At 63.0% G+C, this 17,375-nt stretch overlaps 2 protein-coding genes across 5 annotated transcripts; both read left to right on the plus strand.

The window, feature by feature from the left end:
* Positions 1–5,434: 5,434 nt before the first annotated feature.
* TMEM256 (transmembrane protein 256) lies at positions 5,435–7,645 on the plus strand. The gene is made up of 4 exons (XM_077315048.1): positions 5,435–5,581; positions 5,978–6,015; positions 6,351–6,431; positions 7,117–7,645. Exons 1-4 carry the CDS (start codon positions 5,494–5,496, stop codon positions 7,258–7,260), a joined length of 351 nt encoding a protein of 116 aa, XP_077171163.1. The 5' UTR covers positions 5,435–5,493; the 3' UTR covers positions 7,261–7,645.
* Positions 7,646–9,377: 1,732 nt separating this feature from the next.
* On the plus strand, positions 9,378–17,242 carry PLSCR3 (phospholipid scramblase 3). Of its 4 annotated transcripts, none has more exons than XM_077314207.1 (8): positions 9,378–9,523; positions 11,062–11,196; positions 12,710–12,984; positions 13,595–13,637; positions 14,257–14,477; positions 14,775–14,936; positions 15,266–15,427; positions 16,283–17,242. In XM_077314207.1, the coding sequence occupies exons 2-8, from the start codon at positions 11,184–11,186 to the stop codon at positions 16,343–16,345; spliced, it is 939 nt and encodes a 312-aa protein (XP_077170322.1). In that variant the 5' UTR covers positions 9,378–9,523; positions 11,062–11,183; the 3' UTR covers positions 16,346–17,242. The 4 variants fall into 4 exon arrangements, with proteins under 4 accessions (XP_077170322.1, XP_077170321.1, XP_077170323.1 ...); XM_077314206.1 differs by lacking the exon at positions 9,378–9,523 and adding an exon at positions 9,945–10,043; XM_077314208.1 differs by lacking the exon at positions 9,378–9,523 and adding an exon at positions 9,973–9,991.
* The last annotated feature ends 133 nt before the right edge of the window (positions 17,243–17,375 follow it).

The raw sequence follows: 17,375 nt of genomic DNA on the forward strand, positions 1-17,375 counted from the left end.
CCACTGGGCTTCTATGGCTGAGCCAGCACTGGGTACATCATTATCAGCTGCAGCTCCCTGGTCGAGCCTGCGGCTCTGGTGGAGCTCAGCAGTGCTGACCAAGCGCCCTGCCAGCCAGCGGAGATGCTGCCGAGCCAAGCAGGCTGAGACCTGGCACCCGCTCAAGAGCTCCAGGCGCGCCAGCATCATCCGGGCAGGCTCCTCTCGGGGCCGAATGCTTGGCCGCAGTGCCACCCCCTCTCCAGCCGTGACCCCGATAGCCTCTCCTTGCCGATTCCCTGGATTCCTTCTCCCTCTCTTGACCCCCCACCCCCAATTTATTTACCTTTAATTCCTGTGGGCATAACCCCTGCGGACCCCAAAGACGGTGGCATACCTGCCTGTGCAGCCCCCTGCCACTTTCTGGCCAGGAATTTCGGCCTCTTCTCTTCCATTGTAGTCACTAACCGCTTGGTCTTTGTGCCAAAGCCCTCCTTGGCCCCGGTGAGGGAGGCAGAGGCTCAGGGCACGTGCCGTGGACCAGGCAGGAGGCGATGGGGACCCTGGAGAGGGTGCCACTGGCCTTGGTGGGCCGAGGGCCGGATCCTCAGTCTCTCTACCTGTCCCACAGTCACTTTGCTTGCTGGCCGGCTGCCGCCCCTCCCTCTCTGAGCGCCACCTGGCTTGGTCGCATGGGGCATCTTCCTGCTCTTTGGGAGCCCTTCTCTTTGTGCCCCCAGGGTGGGGGAGAGGGGCCATTTCCTTCCAACCAGCTCTTTCAGCAACATCTGGACTTTCCCCACTTGCCGAATCCAGGAAAGCAAAAGGGGAAAGCGATCCTTTCTATTTTTAAAAAAGCACATCATTTCCAGGTGTTCGTTCTCTCCCTCTCTGTTTTTTTGTGCCTCTGCTGTTTGTCCTGGGAGATTCTGTTTCTACATTTTGTTTTGGGGAAATTTTGGTGCAGGAGGGGACAGGTTGGGTCGGAAATGGGGGGAGAGTCTCCTTTGAAGCCATCCTGAGACTCCGCCTAATTCCGTGGCGTTTCCAGTTGGTTTCCTTTTTTTAAAAAAAGAAAGAAAAGAATTTATTATAAATATATATATATAAATATCCATTTTTTAAAAAAGGAAAACAATTATTTTGTAAAAAAAAAAAGAAAAAAAGAGATAGCAAAACCTGTGCCAAACTTGGAGGGGGGGGGTTGTCTTTGATCTTTACTTTGCTCCTGGGGTTTTCTGGGGCTCCTGTGAATCTGTCCGTGCCAAGGATCGGAACGCCTTCCGGCATCCGCCGCGCCTCCCGCAGAGAGATGTCCGCGCCTTATACTGTTGCCAAAACGCTCCCCTCCCCTCGTCGCTCCCCCTCCTGCGCCCCCAAACGCATCGACTGCACTCAGCTCTGTCGCTGGCAGAGAAAAGCACAGGCCGTTTGGTTTGGGACCCCGCCAGGCCAGCCCTGCACGGCTCCGACCCAAGATGGCCGCCCTCTCGCGCAGAGCATCGGCCGCGTGGCCATCGGAGAACTCTGGATCCCCGCGGGGCCAACCCCAGAGGCCTCCTGCACCCGGATCCCTGCCCGAGGCCTCTTTCCGTTGGTTCAGTCCAGCCCGTCCTCCTTCGGACGCCTCTTCTTTTGAAGGCGGGCTTCCTCTCCGCCGCCTTTCGCCTGAGCCGCCGTCCAAGATGGCCGCCTGGGAAAGGGTACCCGTTTTCTAGAGATCCAAGATGGCCGCTTCCAGCTCTTTTTTTGCCGCTTGCAAGCCAAAATGACCGCCTCGAGGGGATTTCTTTTCCCCCCTGTTCTCATTTCCACGCGGCCGCGGCTGGGCCTGCTCCTTGAACGACGACCCTGGTGGCTGCTCCGGAGGGAGTCCTCAATCGCCATATGCTCCAGACAACTAGCCACCGTCAGGGAGGGAGAAGAGGCCGGTCGGTCGGACCCCCAATGGCTGCCCAGGACACCCCCTTCAGGCAGCACAAACAAGATGGCTGAGGCCTGTCCCCTCACCCCCCCCCCCCCCGCAAACTGGAGAGTATCTATTTTTATGAGACTTGGATTTGGCCAGGAGGGGCTGCTTTGGAAGGCCCCCCCCTGCACTCCCGGGCTGCAACAAACTCCTCTTCTGCCACCTGTGAGAGGACCCCAAATCTCCCCCCTCCCCCAAAAGGAGGACTCGATCTCCAGTCTCTGGAAGAATTGGGGGAGGGGGGGAGGGGGACTTCTGTTGTTTTGTTATGAGCTAGACGGCTGATGGATTAACACATCAGGTTTGGGGGGGCTGAGTCCCTATAAAGAGGAGGAACTTGGGGTGCGGGGGGGATCTGGGATCTGAGCTGAGATGCTGTACACATTTTTAAACCTTGCAAGAAATGGAAAATGATATTGTAAATATAAAAAGAGAAAAGATTTAACTGTTGCTACGTTTTTGAGTGGTACAACTTGGGGGAGGGAGTGGGAAGTAAGATTCTGGCAGAAGGCCCCCCCAGACTTGTGGGCTCACACCTTGGACAAATAGATTAAAAGGGGGACCACCTGAGTCCTCCTGGGAACTTGGCATCCATGGGGCTGGGGGCACTGCGTGGCTCCCCCAGGAAGGGGAGACCCGGGCAGATTTCTACCCAGCGTGGGGGGGGGGGAGACCTTTGCAAGGTGGTCCCCATCTGGCACAGTGGCTGCAGGCCAAGAGGCCGTTCCCTGGAGCCACTAGAAGGCCAGATGGGGGGGGGGGGCTTCCTCTGCCTGGAAGTGGCTCTGAAGGGGTAGGGGTGAGGGGCAGACCCCAAAGACAGTCCTTGCCCCAGACTGATTGGTCAGTGGTTGGGTAGGGGTTTAAGATGATGACCTCTGGACGAGAGGACATCGGCTGTCTTCTAGGGGTCTTGTCAACGGAGGGCAGGTGGCTGCAGACAGGACCAGGCAGGGTTGCCACTTCAGCTTTGGGTGATGCCTGGAGATTTGGGGGTTGCAACCTCTTAGGGAGGTGGGACCCTCCAACGATGCCCTTTCCTCTGGAGGGACATCTCCGCAGTGTGGAGACCTCCAGGCTCCCCCTGGGGGTTGGTAACCCTAAGTCCCAGGCTCCACTGCCCGCCCACCCCATCTCTGATGTTAGCTCTTAACGCTGCCCCCAGGGGAAGCCTGGCCCTGGAAGCCAGCAGCGAAGGTTGCCAACCGGGCCTTGGGAAATTCGGGAGATGAGTGGCGGGCCCTGGGAAGGGAGGGTCCGATGAGGCAGCCCCTCCTCCAGAGCGGTTATTCTCTCCTGGGGGCCGGCTCTCTGCGGGCGGGGGACAAGGGGCCGTTCCCGGAGGTCTCCGGGCCCCACCTGGAGGGAGGCTGGCGCCCCTCAACGGCCCGGCCCTCCTGCGACCCCCCCCGGGTGAACAGCCGGGGGAGGCGGCCCTCGGGCTGCAGCGCTTCAAGCCCATCCCGTGCGCTGCGCCCTCTCCGATCCTGCCGGCGGAGCCGCGCAAAGGGACTCCCCTCCAGACGCCGCCACGGGACACTGCCCGGGGGGCGAGGCTGGCATCCAGGGCGGGGAGGGGGGCTGCAGAGTGGCGGGGGAGGCCACGGAGGCTGCGCGGGGGGCGTCCTGCCCTCCCCCCTTTGCATTCCGGCGGCCTGGTGCGCAGCGGGCTATAAATAGCCTCCGCGTCCGTCCCCCCCGCCCCGCGTCGCAGGAGGGAGGGAGGAGGGCGGCAGCGCCTAGCTGAGGCGGGGGAGATGGGGCGATGCTATGGCAACGCGCCCCCCGCCCCTCTTCCAGGCGAAGGAAGAGACCGCAAGGGGAGGGGGCGCCTAGAGGACAGGGAAATGGGGGGGGGGGGCGGAAGGATTCATGGGAGATATCATGGAAGCGAAGTGGGGGGAATAGGGGGGTCGCGGCCAAGGGAGGGAGGGGTCTGGCTGGACAACGGAGGGGGGCACTCTGCTCATGCCCCTGCGCCCGCTCTTCTCCTGGGGCAGAGGCCCAGCTAGCCAGACCTGCTCCCTCTCTGCCCTCCTAAGAAAAGAGGGGAGGGGTTTGAACCTGCCCCCGAAAGCCCTCCCTCCCTCTCCAGCCACTCAAACAGCTGCTTGGGATTTGATGAGAGAACGGCACTCTGCCCACGCTCAGAGGGTATGGCTTGGAGATGCAGGGAGAAATCAGGGGACGTGATGAGAGGGGCAGGCCTGGGGCGGGGAACAGGGGCAGGGGCACAAGCCGGGCTTTCAAGGTTCCGGCCTTGGAGAGGGAGCCCGTAGGGTGCAGGGGCCAAGGCCGCCCGACCACCGTCTCCTCCGGCCGCTCCGCTTCCCCGGGCCAGCTGGCGCCCCTGGAACTCCTCCTCCACGAGGCGCCTGCTCGAGGGTTCGTTTCCAGAGGATGCGCATCGCGCACCGAGCCCCACGTCGCAGTCTGTTGGAGCCCGGCTGGCCCCTTCCCCCGTGCCGTAGAAGGGCTGCACAAAGACGCTGCAAGACTCAGGCTTTTTGCAGATGGCTTCATTAAATTTGCAGAGCGATTAATATCCCCCAACAATTAACCCACTTGGGCGGCCCTGATTTGGCCTGCCGAACCGTGAAGGGTTAATTTGGGGCGCTGGAGCGTCGTGCCCGAGGCCTGCGTGGGGGTGGGGGTGAGGGGTGGGCGCAGCCTGGGCCGAGGCGACCCTCCCCAAACCGGTTTGAATCACGAATTCGGAATATAGTTTCGCCGTTGCTGCCCCCTGGCGGCTGTGAGCGGTAACTGCACGCTTTGTCATCAGAGTCTGAATTCTTGCCCCTCTAATTTTCTGTAGGGCAAGAACTGTGGGAAGGAGGGCGAGCCCTAAAGGCGGCCCTGCAGGGCCGTCGCCCCGTATTCTGCTCGCCTTTTAAAATCTGAAGCGAACCGGATTCCTTTGGAAAAGCCGAGCGGCGGTGCAGGAGGGGGGCGGCGGGGCGGCCACGGAAGAGCCGCAGCGGCAGGGAGGGTGGAGAGGCGTCCGCGGGAACAGCCGGGGAAGCCGCTCTCGCCCTTTGAGGCCGCAGTCGCAGCAGGGGGCGCTCGAGAGCGGCCTGGTTACCGTAAGTGCGCTTGAAAGGCTGGGATGCCGCTAGGCGTTTATCGTAAAGATTAAAGTACCAGCGCACTCAAAATACGCTTTCGTCTTGCGAGAAGATTGGCTGCGATAGCAAGCTTCTTGGTTCCGCCCACCCCATTTGATTGGCGGCGGACAAAACGACCTGTGTTGTGATTGGACAGCTTCTGCGTTTCCTTTGCGTACGTCATCAAAAGAGGCCACTGGCGATTGGTTTTCCAAACCCGGCGGGGGGGGCTACCAGCCGGGGAGGCCGAGCCGGACGATCATTGGCTAAGATGCTCGCGGTAGGCAAAGAGGAGGGCGGAGCTACATAGTCAACGAGGCGTTGGGAGCTCGGATTGGCTAGGGCGCTCGCGGCGGACCACAAGGGGGTGTGGCTACATATTAAATGCGGCGCCGGGAGCGCTGATTGGCTAGAGCGCGCTTCCTGCCAGCTGACTCCAGGATGGCTCTGGCCAAGGCGCGCCTATTCCAGCGGCTCGGGGCGCTCAGCGGGGCGGCGGCGGTGGGGGCGTCCGCCTACGGGGCTCACGGTGAGGGCGGAGCCGGGCCACGGGATGCCAACCTCCAGGTGGAGGCGGGAGATCTCCCGGGCGCCCGGCAGCAAAGCTCAGCGCTCCCCCAGATCTCCAGGCATTTTCCAAACTGGAGTTGGCAGCCCGAACTGGAGAGGGGAGCTCCAGGTGTTGGGGAGAGGGGAACCCCCGCCCCTTTCTCGGGGGCTGAACCCCTCCGGAGCCAGAAGGGAAGGCCGCCAGACCTCCCGCAGGAAGCCTCCCGAGAAGAGCCGGGGGGGGGGGTTGCAAGGCCGATCTCCCCCCGGTGGTCTCCTAGCCCTGCTTGGTCGCTTGGCAGCCCCTGCAGTGAGGAGGGGGCTCTCTCGTCTGTTCCTCCGCCATTAACTGCCTCTTCTCCCCTCTCCCCCCCAGGTTTCCTCCACCACGACCCAAGTGACTACCAGAAAGAGGTAACCCCCCCCCCTTCCTCTTCCACCCAACCTCGGGGGTGGGATTCAATCCCCGGCAGCCCCTCCAGTTAAGGAAAGATCAGGCAGGAGGGGACTGGAAGGACTTCCCTGCCTGGGACCCCTATTCAGCCAGGGGTTCCCAAATGGGTGGGAGTTAAGAAATATATATAATTTTAAAAAATTGGCTAAACATTGATCAGGAGATATGGCCATATATTTTCATGTTAACTCCCTGCCAAAATGGGGGAGGGGTCTTTTGCAGGAGGCAGGGGCTTTGGGGAAGCGCCCCTCCTACCATGCAAGCCCTTCGTGCTTCTCTCCCTGCTCTTCTGCAGCTCTTCAACACGGCCACCAAGTACCACTTCCTCCACAGCCTGGCGCTCCTGGCCGTCCCACACTGCCGGTACCCCATGGTGGTGAGTTGGCAAGGCCTCGATGAGGGGAGAGGGGCCCTTAGCAGGGGGCACCAGGGTCCCTGTTAGGACTGAAGAGGACACGGACTGGACCCAACCAAGGGGCCCTCTTGCCTGCATCCTGACTGGAAGGCAGCCGGTCAGATGCCCTCATAGCCAGCTTGGGGGCTATGAAATAATTGGCTTGCAAGCCCTGTGGCCTTGGGCTGCAGGCGGTCAGGAGAACCCCCTGGCTGCTCCTTCCAAGCCTCTGCTTGAGGCCGCCACCCCTTTCCCTTACCCCTGTGGGCACTAACTGCAGCCGCCAGCAAACCTGAGGAGACCTGTGGCTGGACAGACACGCGCTGGCTGTCCAGAGGGAAAATTGCATGGGAGCCATCGGTCACTTTCCCAAAATTCTAAGCTGATTGTGCTTTAGTGTCGGTGGGCTTTCTGACTCTTTGGGCAGACCGGCCTGAGAGCGCCAAGGCCGAGGGGTGTGGCAGCCTCTGCTAGCAAGCCAGGTATCCGGAGGGCCAGCCTGCTCTCTGTCTTGCCCCCCCCCTTGACCCTGGGCGAGACTCACTTGGGATCCATGGTCACTCTCTGCCACCCGGGGTCCAGTCGCAGTGGCCGTTCTTCCATCAGAGGAAGTCAGGCGGAGGGGACAGCTCTGAAGGAGTTCTTTTTGTCTCTCTCTCTCTCTCAGGCAGGGACCATCCTCTCCACGGGGATGGGGATGTTTTGCGGGGCCTTCTACTACCAGGCTCTGATGGAAGACCCCACTTTCCTCCAAGTGGCCCCCTTCGGCGGAAGCCTCCTTATCCTCGGCTGGATCACGATGGCTCTCTGACCCCCCCCCCCCCGCACACACCATGAAGGGGGTAGATGTGCTTTGCCCAAGGCCAAGGGAGGTCCCCAGGCTGTGGCTGGGCAGCAAACGGAGGCCTGTATTTGGGGGGGGAGGGGGGAGTAATTCCACTCCCTCTCAGTGGAGGAGGGGAGGGGCCCTATGGAAGCTGCCAGCCCTGCTTTTTGTAGCTTGCATTTGGAAGACTCCTCTCCGTGGGTGTGGAATTAGTTATTTTTTTAAATCAAAATATAATTGGTGTTGCAGTGAGAGATGATGGGCAGGGGAGAATCATGTTGAACCGTGTCTGTATTGACCAAGCAAGCGGTGTTGACCAATGGCTGGACCAGCACTTGAAACTGTCTTAATAAATGAATGTGATCCGGTTGCCTTCTGCTGTCTGGCTTTACTCATGAGGAAGACCATCCCTTAGACTGCCCCCTGCAGTTCTCAAAGGGGGGTTTGTGTCTGGCTAGGACTGAGTGATCTGAACTCCTGAATGTCTAGAGGGGGAGAATTTGCCTAATAAACGGGGGATATTCTTGTACGTGATTTTGTGGATTAGAACCCCCTTGATCAGGTGCAGCATGGCAGATCCTCACCAGACAGACATTTATGGTTCGGATGTGGCATAAGCAGCAGGCGCAGGCTACGAAATGCAGAATGTAATTATGCAAAATTCAAATTTAATTAAGAAGAACGCGACACCATTAAGAGTAATTGATGATAACTGAGGAACAAAATGCACCCCCATCTTGCTCAGCTGGTTATCACCTATTTGGTGATTGAAGGGAGCCTCCACAATCCGAGGCAGTCTATCTCTGAAGAATACCAGTGCCAAGAGGCAACATCAGGGGAAGGCCTTGGCAGCTTTCCAGTTGGCACCTCCGTGACCCAGTAGCAGGCCGTCCATCCCCACCAGGCCCCCTTGGGAGCCCCCTTTTTGCCCGTGTTTGCTCCTTGGGGGCTCCGGCTCCTTTGCCCCAGCTAACTGTTCCTCCGCAGAGACTGCTCCTTCCTTCCTGCTCCTGTGGGTATTCTGCACGCCTCCTAATGGCCTGTGTGGCCTGGCCCCCGCACTTCCTCCTCCTCGGATCACGCCCAAGTTAGATTAGCGTGACTTTGGAAACTGGCCAGAAACTTCTGCTGATCCAAACGGAGGCATCAATTCCCAGCAGGAGGATCCAGGGATTGTGTCACCCCTGCGCTGAAAGGGCAGCTCTGCCTGCCTGCCTGCCTGGGTCTGGGCACTGCGCCAGCTCCACTGGGTGGGACTGCAGCCTAACCTGGAAGGCACAGAGCCTCTGTTGGCACCCAGAAGGTCCCGGGTTCAATGGTGAGGGGAAAGGGTCTTTCTCTGCCTGAGACCCTGGAGAGCAGCACGCAGTCAGAGGTCAGCATGTGGGAACTGCTTGACCAAGGTCTGAGGCAGCTCCCTGTGCAGTGCCACTGAGGGGGCAGAAGCCAGCAGCCCCCCCCCCAACCGGCTTAAGGCTGGGTTAAGCCAGAGTGTCTTGGCTCTCCCACTGGCAGGCAGCAGCCACCCCTCCCCCCTCCCCCTGGCCAAGTCAAGTCCTTCTGCCCGGGGAGGGGGGGGGAATGCCTTCTGCTGCGGCCCTGGCCCATCCTGGCTGCCAAGAAGCCTAAAATAAACCCAGCTGGCAGGAGCCCAGGGGGTCCTTCCAGGCCAGCAGTGGGAGAAGGGCAGGGCAGGGTGGCAGTCCCTCCCCCACCCAAAGAAGGCTCCCAGGAGCTCTCGGGCCCGATCCTTCCCTTGCCCTTTCTCCAAGGGAGCCTCCCCCCCCCCGTACAGCCGGGAGCCCTAAAGAGGCAGTGGTCCTGGGCTTGAAGGGGAGGGCTCTTTGCAAGGGTGACTGGCCTCCAGGTGCAGCCGGGAGATCTCCCGGAATCCTAGCAACTCTCCAAAGCAGGGCTCAATGCCCCCCGAGGCCACGGCTCCTTGGGCGGATGAACTCGACGACAACCGTTGCCCGAAGGCCAGGCGCGCCGCCACCGTGTCGGCTGGGCCGGGCATCGCGCCGGTGGATCCGCCCTCTCGGTCGCGCCCCTCCCGCCCTGCAGCGCCCAAGCCCGTCGGGCCGCCTTCTCCACCTCGCCCGGCGCCCCCGGCCCCGACGGCGCCTCCCGCCCGCCTCGGCTCGTCTCGGCCCAGCCCAGCGCAGCCCGGCGGGGCGGAGAGGCGAGGCGGGGGCCGGGCCGGCTGCGTCTTCTCCGCCCTCCGCCAGTGCAGCTGCCGGCAGCCAAGGTAAGTGGGCGGCGGGGAGGCGGCGGCGAGCCCCCGAGGAACGGATCCGCCCAGCCGGTTGCTGACCCGGGAGGGAGGGAGGGACGGGGGGTCCCGGCCCTGGGGGGCGCGGCCGGCGGAGCCGCTCCTTTCCCCGCCCTCGGAGACAAAGGCGGGAGGGGCCGGCCGGGGACCCCGTCGCCCCCTCCAGCGCCACGGGCAGGGGAGGGCAGGCGGGCCCGGGCGGCGCGGCTCTGGTCCCCGAGGCGCTTGCAGGCTCCGCGGTGAAGCCCCTGCTCTGTCGCCCGCCCGCCCCGTCTCCTCCCTGCGCTGGTGGCCCGGGGAGAGGCGGCCGCGGAGGCTGAGAGCCGCCTCCCCTTCCCAGACAAAGGCCAGCCCCCGCCCCAAATAGCCCGGAGGGGGAGGGAGGGAGGGAGGGGGAGGGGGAGGGGGAGGGAGGCGCCGACCAGGGCCGGGCCGAGGCGCGAGGCAAGCGGAGCCGGAGCGCCGGAATTCCCCCCGGGCCACCGGCGAGGACGGGGTGGGCTGCGGGGAGCCTCGGGCGGGGGCGCCCCTCGCGGTGTGCGGCGGGTCTGCGCGGCGGGCGGGAGGGGGGGCGGCGTTCCTGGCCGGGCTCCTTCGGGGCGGGCTCTGGGATGCGCGCTGCCTTTGGGGCGCCGTCCCTGGGCCCGAGTGCCGGAGCCCCCTCCCCTCCCCCCCCCTCCCCCCCCTCCCCTCCGGTCGGCCTGAAGTGGGCTTCCTGCGTTGCGGGCCCCGGGCGTCGCGTCTCCGCTGCAGGCGCTGCTGGGGTGCAAACGTGGCCGGTTTCGGGCCGGGCCTCCTCCTCCCCCGCAGGGGCTCTCGTGCCTCCCAGGGCTGCGCAGCACTCGGGGCGCAGCTTCCCCTGTGGGATTCCCGCCTGCTAAAAGTCACCGAGCCCTGCTAGAAACACCCCAAGACGCACCTTGGGCGACACGGGGGGCCCGGGAGGAGGAGCTTGGGGAGTCCCTGCCCCCTTCCTCGGAGCCCCTCTCCCGACAGCCCCTCCCGGCCACCGACGCGATGCCTACCTCGAAGATGCGCCCGGACTCGGCTCTTCCCGGCCGCCAGAAGGGGGGGGGGGCGCCCTGCGTGCTTCCGGCTGCTGCCTCCCTGGGGCTGCCTCAGCCTGCCTGGGGAAGAAGGCGTAGCGGTGGGAGAGGCCGGGCTGGTTGCCCCAAAGCCACAGGGGTGGCCACAGGAAGGCCGGGCGAGGGCCTGAGACCTTCCTGGCAGGTCGGGCTCCTACATGCAAAGGTGACCTCTGGGAGCCTCATGCGGAGAGTTAGACATTCGTGGCTTCCAGGCTTCCCAAGTGCCCGTAGGCGCCCTGCTGGGGTGCTGGGAAGGATGATTCCCCCCAGCCCCCCCCACACATGGACCTGCCTCCTTTGGTGGCCGCCAGGTCTGCTGGCCAGGAGCCCCCACATCTATCTGCTGGGTCCCTCCGGCTTGCGTTGGGCTGGGCTGGGCTGCCGGGAGTAGGGCCGGCGGCTAATGGTGGCCATTTCCCCTCTCAGGAGGCCAGTCGAGTGTGGTCGGTCGGGGGAGACCCCAACAGGAGCTGTTTGCTGCCCGCAGATGGAAGGAGGCGGCTGGCGCTGAGGGGGCACCCGGAGGCAGCCGCTAAGCCCGGCTCGTCATGGCGGCTCCAGGTACTGACCCGCTCCCCTCTCTCCTGCTTTGGGCCCAGCCTGGCCCTCCTTCCCACCAGAGAGCAAGAGGGGCCCGGGTGAGCCCCTCTCGGTACACAGATGAGGTCCTCAGGGGCCTCTGGCCCCTAAGAAGGGCCTGGACAGAAGTCAGCAGAATGAGGACGTCAGACAGTTTTTCTCCTTCTGTCTCCGTGAAGTTTGTCCCTTGCGTTTGTCACTTGCTGAGTTCAGACTCACCCAGTTAGTTCATTTATACGCCACCATTGTCCCCTGGGGGGCCCTCATGCTCCTCCTCCTTTATACCCTCACCAGAACCCTGCGAGGTGGGTCACTCCAAGAGGATGGGGCTGGCTTGAACCTGGGCCTTGCACATCCTGGCCTGTTGCTCTAACCAGGGCACTGCTGCCTCTCTCTTCTGCGCACGTGGGAGCCTTTGGTGTGCAGGAGAGAGCCCCCCCCCCCCGCGAGTGTTTCTTCTGTTTCCTTTCTTTCCACTGCCCCGCCCTGGAGTCTGCCTTGTGGCTGGGTGAAAACAAAGGGGGAGGGGGGAGGGGGGCCCAGCCCTGCGATGATGGTGGTGGTGGTGACGGGCAAGCCACCGGGTGCTGGCCTCTCTGGCTTGGGTGCCCATCCCTTAAGCTCCCCCCTGGGCAGGGCAGAGCTGCGGTGACAGGCAGGGCTGGAATGCTGAGCAGCCTGCTGAGGCACAGGGAGGGGGGGCTGAGCCCTGTCCCGCCTCCCCCCATCTAGGCAAGCGGTCAGAAGGACTGAGAGATGCAAGTCCCCTTTCCCCCCCCCACCGCCGATGGCTCCTGAGCTCTGCCACCATGGCCTGCCTGTCATTAACGTGTGGAATTCCCTGCTGCAGGAAGTGGTGGCTGCAAGGACAGACCAAGAGGGGGCTGGAGACGCATGTGGAGCAGGGGCCCCCAAGTGGCTCTCAGCCGCAGGGTCTAGAGGGATCCCTCTGTCTGGGGGAGGGGTGCTCTGTCTTCTTGGGAGGGCTTCTGGCACCGCTGGAGGACCTCCTGACGGCCCTTGAGTTTTGGCCACTTGGGACACGGGGGGGGGGGGGGGGGTTGGACTAGATGGCCTTTGGCCTGATCCAGCGGGGCTTCTCTCACATTCTTATGACTTCCCGCCCAAGTCCAAACTGGGGCCAACCCTGCTTTCCGTCAAATATTGTGTGACAAAGTTTGAGTCCGCTGGCCCCTTTAAAGCCCCCACGTCTGTCATTGGGGCCGGTCATTGGGGCAGCCCCACCCATCGGCTTTTAGCACACATCACAGGCAGCCTCCTGAACGCCCATCCCGTGTCCTGCCAGAGGGTCCCCCCATCAGCCCCCATTAAGCCCCCCTTAGGTGCCCCACCAGCCCCCACCAAAGAGTTGTGTGTTCCTGCATGTTTGTTTGGGACATGGGGGTTGGGGGGTCAGGCCCGAATCTCCTTAGAGATGGGAAGTTGAAACTAATCTCTCTCTCTTTCTCTCTCCCCCCCCCCCCCGCCCATGCAGGATACCCTGTTCCTCAACCCAGTTACCCTTCCGCATCGCCCCCCTACCCGGTGGCTCAGCCGCCTGCTGCCCCCACGGCGCCCAGCCCGGGCTTCAACGTGTATCCGGCCCCCGTGGCAGGGCCCGGGATCCCCCCGCAGCCGCCCCCTCGTGGGTATCGGGGGCACACGGCTTCGCCGCAGCACCACCACCAAGCTCCGGACCCCCACGCCACCATCGCCCCTTACCTGCCCGTGGGCACCGGCATCCCTCCGGGCTTGGAGTATCTCACACAGGTGAGGGCCAGGGGGAGGGGGGAGGTGCGCTTTGCATGCCCACGGCCCTGATGCCTGCCCTGTCCGCCTAGAAGGCAAGCGGGCGGGCAAAGGTGTGTCTTTGTGGGCGGGGTGGAGAGTCCCTCCCCGTCAGAGAAGCTGCTCTTGGGCTGACTGGACCATTCATGTTTGCATCTTAAGCTCCTCTTTGGTTCCCCCACTTGGGGACACCTTCTGTTAGCCACTACGGCTAAATGGGACCACCCTGTTGATGCGAGTAGGTGAGTGGCAGGTGGGCATTCACGGGTGGGCTTTCAGGAGAAGGGCGGGGGGGGGGGGTTCAGGCCGGTCTTGGAAGGGCCCCCCCGCCCTTGCAGGCCTCCTGGGTCACCTGGAAGGTGCAAAGGGCTCGTCTGGACGCACAGCCTGGCTGCTGCTTGGGCACGCTGTCCTGGGGTCTTCCCCCCCCCCCTCCTGGTGTTTGGCCCATCTCACCTTGGCCCATTTTCAGTGTTCAGCATGGCTGTTCTGAGATTCGTCCTGTTTGAAGCCTACCGACGCTTAGATTTTTCAGGTGGTTTTGTCATGTGCCCTCTTTCCAACGGTGGTGGGTTTTCGTGTTTCTTCTCAGGTTGACCAAATTTTGATACATCAGAAGGTGGAGCTGGTGGAAGGTGAGGAATTGAGCGCACGTCTGTGGCCTTCTGCCTTCGGTGTGGTTTCCCACAGAGCCTTCCTGCAAGAGGGCTGGTTGGGGCAGGTTTTACCCACTGGGAATGGCCTCTTTCGCCTTCCGCCCTCCCAAGTGCCGCTCAAGGCTGAGGCAGCAGGGCCTCGGCACCTAAAGACGGCCGCTGCGGGGAGCCCCAGGGCGGTGGCTAGAGAGGCCGCAGCAGCCTCAGGAACCGAGGGGAGCAGACTGGCGGCTGAGGCCACGGATTCCTGCCACTGAGATTGACGCTAGACCAGGACAGGGAGCCCCGTGGCTGCCGTGGGCAGGCGTGGATGGCAGCCGTGGGGTGGGTCTGTGAGGCGACCCCAGGAGCCGTCCCTCTTGACAGAGAAGTCTGAGGAGTTTGGGGCACGGGAGCCAGGTTTGCAGCAGTGGGGAACGCAGCGTCGAGGGGGCAGCCTGGCTGTTCCGTCCCGTTGCTGTTGCTGGACCGGCGGAGGCGGAGGGGGCGGAGGGGGCCTGGGTCGCAGAGCGGGCTTCTGACCGCCGCCAAGGCCGCTGCTGTGGCGCTGGGGCCTCCCTGCAGGCCCGGTGACGCCTCGGCCCCCTTTCCTGGGCAGCCTTCTTCAGCTTCGAGGGCAACAACAAGTACGAGATCCTGAACAGCCTGGGCCAGCAGATCTTCCACGCGGAGGAGCAGAACGACTGCTGCACACGGAACTGCTGTGGCTCCCTGCGCCGCTTCGCCATCCGGGTGGAGGAGCCCGCCGGGCGGGAGGTCTTGCGCCTCGTGCGGCCCCTGAAGTGCGTCAGCTGCTGGTGCCCCTGCTGCCTGCAGGAGGTGAGGCCTCCGGGGTCGCTCTGCCTTGGCCCCCACCGTGGGCAGGGGAGGAGGGTCGCTTCCAGGGCCCCTGCCCCTACTCCGCTTCCTCCCCAGCCTCTTCTGCTTCAGCTCTGCCCCCCCCCCCGCGAGGGAGGGGGGGAGGCTGCTGTGGCCCGGCCTGGTCTGACCCTGTGATTTCTGTAGATATTGAGCCGGGGGGGTGTGTGTGCGAATGGTCCATTACGTCTGACTGTGGGAGGGCGTGGGGGGGGCACTGCTCTTTTCGGCATGCAAATTATTTTCTTCTCCCTGCAGATGGAAGTGCAGTGCCCTCCCGGAACCACGATTGGGTACGTGGTCCAGACCTGGCACCCCTTCACGCCCAAGTTCTCCATCCAGAACGCCGAGAGGGAGACCGTGTTGCGGGTGCTGGGGCCCTGCTTTGCCTTCAGCTGCGGGGGCGATGTCCACTTTGAGGTGATTATGGCAGAAAAGGGGGAGAAGAGGGCCCTGCCAGTTTTGGGGGGCGTTCTGCACATGCTCAGATGCACCCTCTGCTTGCCCCGTTTTCACAAAAAGCCGAGTGGGTTCTGCTTTGAAGGGCAGCACGTTTCAAGGGCCTTTAAGACACCTGCTGATTTGCCTTCCTGGGCTGGGGGGGCCTGGAAAAGTCCCTTCCTGTGAGCGGCTCATGCGGAGCTTCCTTCTCTCGGCTAGTCGGTGGCACTGCAGGCCACTGGGCTGTCCGCTCTGCGTAGGGGGAGCGCGGGGGGGGGGGGCTGACGGCCGGTCCCTCCTGTGCGCAGGTGAAGACGCGGGACGAGTCGCGTGGCGTCGGGCGGATCAGCAAGCAGTGGAGCGGCCTCGTCAAGGAGGTCTTCACCGACACGGACAACTTTGGGATCCAGTTCCCGATGGACCTGGACGTGAAGATCAAGGCCGTGCTGCTCGGCGCCTGCTTCCTCATTGTGAGTTCGCCCCCCCCCCGTGTGGGGGACAGTCGCGTTAAACGAGGAGGAGGAGATGTGGGTGGGCAGAACTTGTGTTGGCCGAGCGCCGGTCCTTTTCTCCTTCCTGCCTCATGATGCCCGTCCCCACAGGCAGGGCTCTCAGCTCCAGGCTGGGAGATGCCAGGAGGCTTCGGGTGGGGCCTGGGGAGGGCACAGCGCAGGGGGGTCATTAGTGGGGTCTGAGGCCGTGGAGACCCCCGTGCCACGCAGCCCTTTCCTCCCGGGAACAGATCTCTGTGGTCTGGGGGCCTGCTGTGATTCTGCAAGATCCCCAGGCCACACCTGGAGATTGGCAGCCCTCCCTGTAGAGGGGGTCCTACACTTTGGTTCCGGAAGCAGCCCAGCCCGTCCATGGCAAGGGGTCTGGCTTGGTCCCTTTGTCCAGCATGAAATTGCCCTGCGCTGCATCATAGTCTCCGGCTTCGGGCGCATTCCAGTGTTCCAGTCTCCTAAATAGCCTTTGTCCGGAGATGCTGGGGATCGAACCGGGGGTGCTTTGTGTCCCCTGCATGGCTCTGCCCCTCCGAGGCCCACTGGGGAAGCATCCATGAGGCACCCCCCCCCAGCTCAGCCCTGCCTGGCTCCTCAGCCCTTTTCCCCAGCATTGGGCCAGCATTTATTTCTTTATTTAGGGGGGTGGGGCTGAAACGGTGGCTCCCCAGGTGTCCACGGACTACACACGCAGCGAGGATTCGAACCCGTGTTTCCGAGCGCCTAGCCCCACTCTTTGGCCACTCGATCACATGGTGGGCATCTCTCGCCCAGGGCGGTCTGTGGCGTCTGGGTCATCTCGTTTTCCTCCTCCATCCGCAGGATTTCATGTTCTTCGAAAAGACCGGAGAAGTGGGGCAGCGGAGTTCGGTCGTCACCAGCTAGAAGGGTGCAGCATTCCGCGCCCCCCCAGCCCCCCCAGCCCTATGAGCCGCATTCCACTTCCCGAAGGAGGGGTTGGGGTGCGCACGGTGGCCTTGATTCGCGTGCAAGAGCGGCAGGATCCTGTCCCTGCCTTGTGTAGACAATTCTGTGTGTGTGTGTGTGTGTGTGTGTGGTTGCCCCCTCAGCACTCGGGGCTCATCCCCCTCTTTAGGCCTTGGGGGTCTCAGTAAGCCCTCCCTGCCCCATTGCCTTAACCACTGAACTTGCCCACAGCGTCCTCCTGTGTACTTGGGGGAGCTGGGCTTCTTTTTTGTCATGTCAGATGTCCGGGGGGGGGGGAGGGGGGCGTGTTTTGCAGCAGGGCCGGCTGCCCTCCCCCACCAAGGCAACTAGAGGCTCGCATAATTATTATGTTCTGTATATTTTATGTATATTTATAAGTCTTCTGCCTGTTCTCGGAGGATGGAGCCGGAACTGAGGGGGGGGGGTCTTTTGGAGTCTCCCCAACAAGGGGTGGGGGGAGTTGGGATGTAACGGGAAGATTTTAGGGTGCTCTGGACAACGGACGTCTGCTCCGGCTGGATGGGACGGCTGCAGGATGCGATGGAGGCGGGACGGCTGAACGGAGACCCCAGCGCAGGGGGGAGCCGCTTGTGGATGCCGTAACGTGGCCTGCTCCAAGACTGAGCGCAGCTGGCAGGGCCTGATCCGAACTGCCTGAGAGGAGCCCCTTTGGAGAAGCAGCCCCCGCCTTCTTGACCCGAGCAGACCTGGCCTGCCACGCAGCGGGGAAAGGGGGGGAGGCAAAGGGAAGATGGGCTGCAGGAGGAGAATGCCCTTGGGGCAAGGGTCTGTTCCTCGGGGCCATGCCAAAGAATAAACGTAGCTAGAATTTGGGCCCTGGTCTCGCCTCTGCCTTTTCTGATTTTTCACAGCTGGGCTGAAGGGGGAGTTCCCAAAACGAGGCCTCGCCCGTGATGCCCATTCTGGGAGGGGCCTGGTCAAGCGGAGTCCATAGCAGCCGCCTGGA

The sequence above is a fragment of the Paroedura picta genome, chromosome 16, assembly GCF_049243985.1.
Source record: "Paroedura picta isolate Pp20150507F chromosome 16, Ppicta_v3.0, whole genome shotgun sequence".
NCBI classification, from domain to species: domain Eukaryota; kingdom Metazoa; phylum Chordata; class Lepidosauria; order Squamata; family Gekkonidae; genus Paroedura; species Paroedura picta.

Excerpts from the sequence above, each read along its gene's own strand:
- TMEM256 (XM_077315048.1), top strand. The coding sequence starts at position 5,494 with ATGGCTCTGGCCAAGGCGCGCCTATTCCAGCGGCTCGGGGCGCTCAGC. Across the intron at positions 5,582-5,977 it reads GTCCGCCTACGGGGCTCACG|GTTTCCTCCACCACGACCCA; the intron begins GTGAGGGCGGAG and ends TCTCCCCCCCAG. Across the intron at positions 6,016-6,350 it reads CAAGTGACTACCAGAAAGAG|CTCTTCAACACGGCCACCAA; the intron begins GTAACCCCCCCC and ends GCTCTTCTGCAG.
- PLSCR3 (XM_077314207.1), top strand. Across the intron at positions 12,985-13,594 it reads GCTTGGAGTATCTCACACAG|GTTGACCAAATTTTGATACA; the intron begins GTGAGGGCCAGG and ends GTTTCTTCTCAG. Across the intron at positions 13,638-14,256 it reads GAAGGTGGAGCTGGTGGAAG|CCTTCTTCAGCTTCGAGGGC; the intron begins GTGAGGAATTGA and ends TTTCCTGGGCAG.